The following is a 10,086-nucleotide window of genomic DNA, read 5'->3' as shown; positions in this document are numbered from 1 at the left end:
GTGAAAAACTAGAGTGCAAACATTGTTACAAGTTAAAAAAAATGTACAGTGAAGGGTTTAAGGGTCACAGTGACGTTTGATCGGTGAGTGTGTGAATAGCATGAGGGCGGGCGGGTCAATCGGCTCGTGCGCGCGTTTGACAGCTGACGGTGGCGCCGCCACAACAAAAAAAAAACGACAAGGCCGATCCAGTTTGCCCCGACGACATGTTAACTTTGGCTGTATACAGTTGAAAAAATAAACGTTGGAAACCGCGTTAAAATGTCGGTGTGAGTGGTGGCGCGTACCCCGGACCGTTCCTCGAAGATTTTCACCTGCGGCCGCTACGAAAAATCCGCCGGCGATCGGCCACGGTAAACGGCAAAGTCGATTTTCGTGTCGGGGTGTAATCGAGAGAGTAGTTTTTACGGGTCCCGTCAGAGCAAATCGCCTATCAAAAACCGGATAAAAAATCGGCCGGGATCTATTTTTAAATGCGCCTTTCTGTTGTATTCCATTAATATAATATCTGTCTCAACGGTCTGGGCTATTTTCGCTAACCCGCGGGGTAAAAATAGCCGCCGGAGTAGTAGTGAGACTGTGGTGAGGATGTTGCCGCGAGGCCATTTTTCGACTCGAATTTCCGGCTAATTATTTCCCGGTTTGTGGACTTGGTTTAGGGTTTTCATTGAACAGTGCCCCCCACGTACAATTTAAACCTCCCCCCCCCCTTCAACACGAATTAATCCCTGGACCAGTAAGTATATACATGTATACAACTAGTCTAGTAAACCAGTGTTTATCCCGATTCCTTTAATTTGGGAAGTTAATTAACACCTTAAACCTTGATTTGAGGCTGTTTTAACTTATTTTAGTTTCGAATTTTGCCCAAAAACAAGCAAAAATTAATCCAACCTCAACCTTCAAGTTGGAAAGCGACGTTGCCACACTTGAACCAAAAGTAAAGTTTATCAACAATCATGGCCAACCCAGCAAAATTGTTTTTCACCACAGACCACTTTTTCTTTTGAAACTCTATTTTGAAGAAGTGTCACGTGATATTTGTTGCCACCTGTTTTTAAAATAACTATGCTCAACGTTGCTTTTTAACTGCAACAGGTTTTTTCCAGGGTCATTCAAAATGGCCTCCTACTAAACACCTAACCTAAGTGTAAACATCAAAACATCGAAAAATATATATTTTTTTTATTATTCTTATTGATAATTAAGAAAAAATTTTTAATTAAAACTGTCAAATCAAAATTGACAGAAATTTAAAGTGGCAACACTGTTTAATTAAAAGTCATTCTGATTTGACATTCAAGGTGCAGAACAGGTGTAGTGTCATACTGCTTTAATCACATTTGATAGAGTGGGATAGATATAATCCATAGCACACTTGCACTAAATATGTGTTGATTTTGACATTTCAACTTTGTATTAACATTTTAACCTAGATTTTAGTAGTACAAAAAATTACATTGGTGATTGTAGAGCCAAGACAGAAATAAAAAATAAAGGGATTTATAATGGTAAGTCCAATGTATTTGCATAAATTACAGCTCTATTCATTGTTTTTGATTGGTCAGGAAAAAACAAGAAGCTGAAAGCTGCGTTTTTTGACCAATCACAAACTACTCACTCTATTGAGATCCAGGCAAATGTTGTACATGTTAATGTAGCATTAAAGGTGGTAAAATTGCAAATTTAAACCTGCTTCTTGTTCTAATTTGGCAACGTCGCTTTGTTAGACATACAAGGCATTTAACACTCCAGACTAGTCTAGGATAAAACTGAAATTAAACTGGGACACTTTTGCCTGTTTCCCTGACACTTCCAAGTCAATTTTAAGTACAACATAAGCTAAGTTGAGTTTTGAATGTGACAGAACAGGTGCAAAATAACACAGTCTAAACTAAACTTATCTAAGCTGTCCTTAAACTCAACTTGAAGATGAGTATAAGATGACTCAATAGCCAACTGTGTTAATTTTGGCTCTTTAGACTGACAGCTTGGTTTGCAACACTGTAGAGGCTGGTTGACCTGTCAAAACGGTCACGTGACTATAAAAAAATAGTTTTAACTGTAAAAATTTGCTAAATCACATTTAGACAGTTGTAAGAGCTGAAATTGTCAAATACCCATCACGTAACGTTGATAATGCAATTCTGAGCTTATTGAAAGAAATTAGATAAGAAACTGCTAGAAAGACATTTAATGGATATTTGAAAAATCATTTGTTATGGACTGGATTTGTTTCTTAAAATAGGGCAACACTGTGCCGTCATACAGTCCAGACCATGCGTCCATTGACAGGTTCGCAGTAATGTCCAGTCTGATGGTACTCTTATAATTTCCGACCGTATGGTCAAGCTCTGAGCCGTTTGTCAGCTAAAGAAACACGGTGGCTTCAGGCCCAGAGTGTGGCCCCGTGGCCGCCGATAAGGGGGCCGATTGTTGGTAAGTACCGACTTTTTCCTGTCAGCTGTCAGTTAGCTAGATTTTGTGCGCACATTCAATTTATATAACAAACGTCCTTTGCGTACAATACCCGTTATTTTTATCTTCCTCAAACTATCGGCCGTGCAGGTGGTCCCCTCTGGCGGCCATGGGCTGTTTCGGAGACCGTGACGCGGGCCACGCCAACGAGGACATTCGATCCCAGAAACGGATCAGCGACCAGATCAACAGACAACTGGCCAAAGAGAAACAGGTGAACATTTATTGTTTTGTCTCTTTCTGTTTCATTGAAAGCAATTTGTTTTTGTGACAGGTGTACCGGGCGACTCACCGTTTGCTATTGCTAGGCGCCGGTGAATCCGGCAAGTCCACCATAGTGAAACAGATGCGAATTTTGCACGTAGACGGCTTCAGCGAACGCGAAAAGAAGCAGAAAATCGAAGACATTAAGAAAAACATTCGGGACGCCATTATCGTAAGTTGGGGATGACAGCTGTCGTTGGATTGGTTGACTTAGGGGTGTGTGTGTGTGCGTTTGACAGACGATAACGGGGGCCATGTCGACGCTCAGTCCGCCTGTTCAGCTGGAAAAGCCAGAGAATCAAGCGCGCGTCGACTGGATACAGGACGTGGCAACCGGGGCGGACTTTGATTATCCGCCCGAGTTTTACGAACACACCGAAGCTCTCTGGAACGACAGGGGAGTGCAGGTATGTACACACACTTTTCCAATTGTGACGTATTTTGACAGTGACAGTTGTGTGTGTGTTGATAGATGACGTACGAGCGGAGCAACGAATACCAGTTGATCGATTGCGCCAAATACTTCCTGGATCAGGTGGACGTGATCAAACGGTCCGATTACACGCCTACCGAACAGGACATTTTACGGTGTCGCGTTCTCACTTCCGGCATCTTTGAGACTCAATTTCAGGTCGACAAGGTTAACTTCCAGTAAGTTTATCTCTTTTTTAACTGTTTAACTATTAATAACTGTCAAAAAAGTCTACATGTGTAGCAAACGTGTACATCAAAGCACTTGTCATAGGTTATATCCCGAGACGTTCAAGTTTTATCGGGTAAACTGTGCATAGGTGATTTTTTGCAAAATTTTGCTTGGAAAATGATTGAGACTAAATAATTCGACGATAAAATCCTGAGACCGCAGGTCGAAGGATTTTTTCCAAAGAATTATTTAGTCAAAACCATTTGCCTAAAAGAAAAATTTTGCAAAAAACCTACCAATGCACATTTTACGTGATAAAACGTGAACGCCGAGGGGTATATGTCAATATTATTTCCTGAAAACTCACATTTTAGTTTATTAACAAGAAAACACCTTAGTTAGAACACAAATACTAAACTAAACGTGATGAAATTAATGATAATATTGAACTCACCCCAGCAGACGACAGATTTTCGTTCAGCCATGTATATTTTTGTTTACATTTCAGATTGACAATCAGACGTCATAATATTTTAATTTATGTAATTTTTTAATGGAAACTACGTTATAGTGATTTATTAATTGTTAATATTGAAGAAAATAGCTTAAATTTTATATGTGTCTAAATCCCGTTTCGTTTAATATCAAATGTTCTTCAAAAAAACGTATTCGAAAAAGGTAGGAGGTGTTTATTGGGGGGTAATATCCCTAGTTCATTTAATTTTTTCGGAAAACGAGTTTCTAAGTAATTTGTTTTAACAAATAGTCGTCTTCGACTCGGATGATTTTTAAAACCACTCTCGCTCATGCTATTCGTTAAAACAAATTACTTAGAAACGAGTATTCCAATTTTTCCACAGGAAAAATTAGATGCACCAGGGATATTTGGTAAGATTATTTCCTGAGTTAAATAAACATTTTATTTTAATTAAAACAATAAGAACAATAATTAATAAGAACAATAACTTTCAAGCTAGAAAGGGTAACACTATTCTTGATGTTGTTGTGAGGAGTGTGCAATTTTTTCGATTTTTTTTCCGGAAAAACTGCTGACAGCTAAGTTGACAGTTGTTGACAAGTTATTTTTCCACTTAAAATTTATATTTGTTATACTAATTCTTGATAGCGATTGGTGAAAATTGATAGGAAAGAAATAATCAGTGTAAAATTTTAGCAACTAGTGATTTATTCAGTATATAACGGCTCTCATTGGTCGAACTAGAAAGGTTCATTGAATTTTATTGGCTGCTAGTACAATGAGGGAAATAATCATGATTATTATCATCCTGAAGATGAGATTTACTCAAATCTCCCTCACCTCCTAGTTGCATGATAATATCGTCATAACTGGCATCAGATTCACCCTGACATTCATTCTAATATTCTAGTAAATAAAGAAAATTTAAATAGATAAGCTTGAATAAAAATTCTATTATAGGGATGCCAAGTTATTTTTAAGGTAAATAACTAAACCTATCTAACTTACTTTCTACCTAAAAATCCTGCTTCTAAATATATCATTGAAACTACAAATGTCTTTAATACAAAAAATTACAAACTTCTTACAACTAATACTCTTCGTCAAAGAGTCCAAATTGTCCAAAATAAACCGTCAGTTGACCAATCTTCTTCTTTTCCGTTGAGGTGGATTTTTAACTGCAAAGGCTGTATCTCGGTAACAGCCGGGAGGCCTCCTCGGTTATCGATTTAACCACTTCTGGAATAGGTCCTCTATCACAATCTGCTGGTAGCACTCGGTATTACACTCAGTAACTTCCGTTCCGGAAGGAAACAGCTTTCTAAGATCCCCTGATCTTCAATAGTCTGATTTTTGCTCGAATTTTTTAGAAAACTCACTTTCCAGCTCTTATCAAAAGTCTCTCTTGACAATCAACAACCAAAAACAAAAAAAAACCTTTTTTTCCACCTTCTACCTCCACGTACCACCTTTTTCACCTCCTTTGAAGTTCATCAAGTAATACTGTTAATTTTCTTAATAACTACATACAATGTACTAAAACTAACTATAATGGTAAACACTTGACATCCCTACAAAAATGTACCTTTTCTAAAAATTTAATAAATAAATTTTCTTTATTTTCTTGAAAAAAAAATCCTTATTTTCAAGACATTACTAAATTTATCAAATTTAGTATGTTTGATGTGGGTGGACAAAGAGACGAGCGCCGTAAATGGATCCAGTGCTTCAATGACGTGACCGCCATTATATTCGTGACGGCGTGTAGCTCATATAATATGGTATTGCGCGAAGATCCAACGCAGAATCGTCTCAAAGAGTCGTTGGAGCTGTTCAAGTCGATCTGGAACAATCGTTGGCTGAGAACGATCTCCGTCATTCTGTTTCTCAACAAACAGGACCTGCTGGCAGAGAAAATTTTAGCTGGTAAGCCGGTGTTGTCGCGTTTCATACTTTATTAGTACATTGGATTATTTTTGTAGGTAAAAGTAAGTTAGAAGAATATTTCTCGGAATTTACGCGGTATCAGCCGCCACCCGAAGTGCCGAACGAGCACAACGAACATCCGGAGGTGTTCAGAGCCAAGTACTTTATCCGGGACGAGTTCCTTGTAAGTGTATCCGTCTCGTTTTCGCTTGTTTTTGGACTTATTAGTTCTGTCTCTGTCAGCGCATCAGCACGGCCTCGGGGGAGGGCAAGCACTACTGCTATCCGCACTTTACCTGCGCCGTGGACACGGAAAACATCAAACGGGTGTTCAACGACTGCCGCGACATCATACAGCGCATGCATTTGCGCCAATACGAACTCTTATAATATTATGTCACCGTAGCAACCAGCCATTATAACTACTTCCTTCGTCGTCGTCGAAACGAGGCGCGTGCGCGATTGAACGGTTGGCGGCGGCGGCAACGTCGCCGCATTGTCTATTTTACAGAACTACGGGTAAACGACTTATGCAATTTCGTCATGTAACTCCTTGTGTTCCGACGTTTCGTTCACAATTCGCGCGTAACGCTATTACTTTTGTTTCGATTGGGAGGGGAGGGCGTCGGCAACAACGTTTACACTGCCACTTTGTCTTCGAAACGGTCGGCACTGAAACACTGAGAAATCTGACAACGCTGTTGACAGGACAGCGCAACTTAATTGATGGATAAAAAATGTATAATTGACTGTGTTGAGGCACTAAATTGATTCTATTTTGACTGGGACTGAGTCGACCTGGCAACAGTGGTTTTCTTGACGGTTAGTTCACATGTTGTATTTGCGTAAATGACAGCACCTGTGGGTAGTTTATGATTGGACAAGAAAAAGCAGAAAGCTGTTTTTTTGAGATTTACGCGTTGTTGCCACGTCTACTTGGTTTCATTATGGGATTTTATCCTCTGAGTGGTGTGGAGCCGACCGTTTTTGTTCGGGTCTCTCAAGTTGAAGCTAACGGTAGAAAACAAAATGGCGGCCATAAAACGTCCTCCCCGCCTTGTTAGGTTATCGATGTTTTAGCGTATAATAGCCCTTCAAAGCAAACGGTGGAATTTTCTCTAAACTGTCATAGTATAAATAATTCCAATTGTCACGTGGTATTCAAAGTTAAATTTAACAGGCGGTTTCACATAAAATAGCGACAATGTGCCATTTTCGACGCGAGCGCGTTTGGTTTTTTTTCCCCGGGCGAAAGAGAGAGACAGAAAGAGAATGCGTGTGGTTGAATGAGGCCGGGCAACGTTTCGTCTCCGTCGGCCGTTTTTTTTTTGTCTGTCAAACTGGCCCGCAAAGCGAGAATTAATCACAGCAATCGGTAGGACCAACTCAATACAACGCAAACAAAATACTAAGCATTAACTCAGGTGAAACACTGGCCGATTGGTTAACATAGTGTGCGCTAGAGGCAAATCAAGAAGAGGTCGGCTTCATATTAGATTCATTACTTTTGTGACGTAATTTGATTGGATTTTAAGGTGGGTTTATGTCACTTCTCGTGTCTGACGTTACTTAGTTTCTATTGGTAGGAGCAAAATTTGAAAGTGACAGCCCTCCAGAAGCTCAAACGACGTGTGAGGTGACACAATATGATAAATGATAGTTGAAATTAAGTGACGTCAGACTTAAATCACAAAAAGTTTAGTTATGTGAACCTGGCTTTAGGTTAGCTACAAGTTTGACAGCTGTCATCCTTAGAGCTTAGCCTAAGTTTACCAGTGCAACATTTACGTAAATACACCGCCCTCTATACTAGAAAGCCTAAAATGTCAGTAAGAAATATGTTTTTTTTTATTCATTCGTCTAGTTGATTGCAAGTTGTGAGTGAAAAATCAAAGAAAGGTCCATTCCTGATCCAGATATCTATAGATAGAGCTTTTTATAAACAAATTGGTTAGAACATTTGTCCTGGAAAGTACAACACACAGCAAACTAGTTTAAACACTGTTCAATGTAAGAAAATCCTTGAAACTAGGTAAGAAAAACTGGTAAATGGTTCTTATGTTACTACAAAGAACATTCGTTCAAAATTATTTTTGTTGCTCTCACAATGAAAGATGCTTTAAAATGAAACTCACATACCTGTGCATGTAACAAGTATCTAATAAGTTTACTGTACTAGAAAACACTCGTACCTACCATTGAGTATAGTGTTGGAGTAAAATCATCCCACTTCAAAGTGTTCAACCACTGTTGAGTTAGATCCAGTTTTTGTAAAGTGAAAAACTGACCCGTTTGGGCTTTTTCCTGAATTGCTGTTATAATGTGGCTTGAAGAAAGCAAATAACTTCAAGTCTTGATTTTAAACCGTAAAAATTCATCTAATCCTTAAAAAACCCAATTTCCACAGTACGAACTGTCACCACTATTCCCGCCATATTGGAATTTTTGACAAGCACCTTCTAGGCTTTCTAGTAGGCGGTGGTAAATCCCAACATTGTTGATAGTCTGTGATTGGTTAAAAAAACAGCTTTCTGATTTTTATTAACCAATTACAAACTAAGAACCAAAAATTTACGCATTTTACCTGTCACATTCAAAACTCAATGGTAAATAAATTGTGTTTTTCTTTTGTTTGCCGACCTTTTCAAGGTTTTAAACGGCGTAGAATCTCCAATATAATGATGCATAGTACAAAGATCGCGCTATAACCACCAAAAACGGTTATTTTTGATTATTTTAACGTACGATTCAAGAGTTTTTCCCCTTTCACCCCCTTTTTCCTACCAAAAGCCACCAGCCCCCCCCTCCCCGCGTACTCTATATGTATGTACTAACAAATATATCGATGGGACTCGTTTCAATTTTAAATGTTTTTAGATGGTATAAAAAAGCATAAGATACCATTAATAAATAGACCAGTGAATTGTGTTTTTATATAGTGAAACTCCTAGAGACTATTCAGTGTCAGTGTACGAATTTCTTGGTGCGGCCGCGACCGCCGGCAACCCCCAACCTAGTTCCGTTTGACTTTTTTTTTCGCTATTTATATGTGTACATTTCTCTTGGGTCTCTCTCTATGTGTATGATGGTCGAGCAGCGGGCGGTAAAAGTGCCAAAAATGAACAAATTTGAACGGAAAAAACGAGAGAAAACAGTGTTGCCGGTTTATAGGCCCGAGACTGTGGACTATTTTTTTTGTTTTAATCGAAAAGAGAGAGGTCATTTAATTATTATATTTGATTATATTATAATTAATTGTTGTTTATATGTAACGTTATTTTACAAATGTTAACCTATTTTTACATAGAGCATTTTTATATTTATTTTTGTTATTTATCTGCTAGTGCAATATTTTTACGCCTCGTAGAACACTTTCATTTTTTTCGTTATAAGAAAATTTGTAAAAAATGGGCTTCGCTCAATCAGTGTCCCCCTCCACTACCCTCCCTAAATTTAATTGTCGTGAAGCTCAAAAAGACCACGCACTGAAAGCGAGAGCCCTCCTCCTCCTCTATAACCTTACTTTTGTATTATATACATTACAATAATCATGTTTTAAAAAAGTTTTACTATCTAAAAGAGGTATTTTGTACAATCAAGCTCTGTTTCCCACTCCCTGTTTTAACTACTCCTACCCCGTATTACCAACCACATCCTATGATATATAGCGAGTTGTTTTTGTAAAGTACTTAAAACAAATTGAAAGGTAGTTAAAAAAAACGCAGAATTAATAATATACGTAAGGTAAACTAAAAAAAAAAATATAAAAACTGTCAGAGACGCACCCGCGGCCGAAGGCCGGACCGTGGCTAAGCGCCTGCGCGTGGCTGTATATTTTCTTGATGTTTTTTTTTTCTGTTTTAGCGCGTAAGTTTACCGACGGGACGCGGTCGAGCCTCCGGTCTCTGTCATTATAATAATTACTAAAAATACAAACCAAAAAAACGTACGATGGAAGATTCTTATGTGGATTTTGTCTTTTTTATCTGCTTGGGTTGGTGCCGTGCGGGCGATTGCGACGCTCTTTAAACGCATTTATAATTTACCCTCTCCTCAAGCTTTTTACAGAGCTCAAATTGAAAAAAAAAATCATATAAAAAATACCGTATTTTAGAGGGCACGCTCGCTTGCACGGCTACCACTCAAAACCAAAACTGTACTAAGGAATAAAAAGTGTTATATGGTATACAAAAGGTGTTTTATTTGCCTGTTTCAGTTATTAGGTTATGTTAGTGCGCATTGCACGAGAAACGTCACGTGATAGCTTTGTTTACAAACGCTGTACAACATCACTTGT

At 38.5% G+C, this 10,086-nt stretch overlaps 1 protein-coding gene across 3 annotated transcripts; it reads left to right on the top strand.

Annotated features, from left to right (window-relative positions):
- Positions 1-185: 185 nt before the first annotated feature.
- Galphas (G protein alpha s subunit) lies at positions 186-9,982 on the top strand. 3 transcript variants are annotated; one of them, XM_081980109.1, is made up of 9 exons: positions 186-736; positions 2,249-2,439; positions 2,569-2,692; positions 2,753-2,914; positions 2,982-3,149; positions 3,215-3,393; positions 5,539-5,789; positions 5,846-5,973; positions 6,033-9,982. In XM_081980109.1, exons 3-9 carry the CDS (start codon positions 2,588-2,590, stop codon positions 6,177-6,179), a joined length of 1,140 nt encoding a protein of 379 aa, XP_081836235.1. In that variant the 5' UTR covers positions 186-736; positions 2,249-2,439; positions 2,569-2,587; the 3' UTR covers positions 6,180-9,982. The 3 variants fall into 3 exon arrangements, with proteins under 3 accessions (XP_081836235.1, XP_081836237.1, XP_081836236.1); XM_081980111.1 differs by having other exon boundaries at positions 2,249-2,440; positions 2,561-2,692; XM_081980110.1 differs by lacking the exon at positions 186-736 and adding an exon at positions 1,494-1,511.
- Positions 9,983-10,086: the final 104 nt, after the last annotated feature.

This window comes from Ips typographus, linkage group LG5 (assembly GCF_016097725.1).
Source record: "Ips typographus isolate SLU linkage group LG5, UJ_Ityp_2.0, whole genome shotgun sequence".
Lineage (NCBI taxonomy): Eukaryota > Metazoa > Arthropoda > Insecta > Coleoptera > Curculionidae > Ips > Ips typographus.
This window is presented reverse-complemented; position numbering and strand designations above follow the sequence as displayed.

Bases quoted from the DNA above. Each gene is read 5' to 3' on its own strand.
- Galphas (XM_081980109.1), top strand. From the start codon at position 2,588: ATGGGCTGTTTCGGAGACCGTGACGCGGGCCACGCCAACGAGGACATT. The intron at 2,693-2,752 runs GTGAACATTTAT...TTTTTGTGACAG, and splicing joins AACTGGCCAAAGAGAAACAG to GTGTACCGGGCGACTCACCG. The intron at 5,790-5,845 runs GTAAGCCGGTGT...TTATTTTTGTAG, and splicing joins GGCAGAGAAAATTTTAGCTG to GTAAAAGTAAGTTAGAAGAA.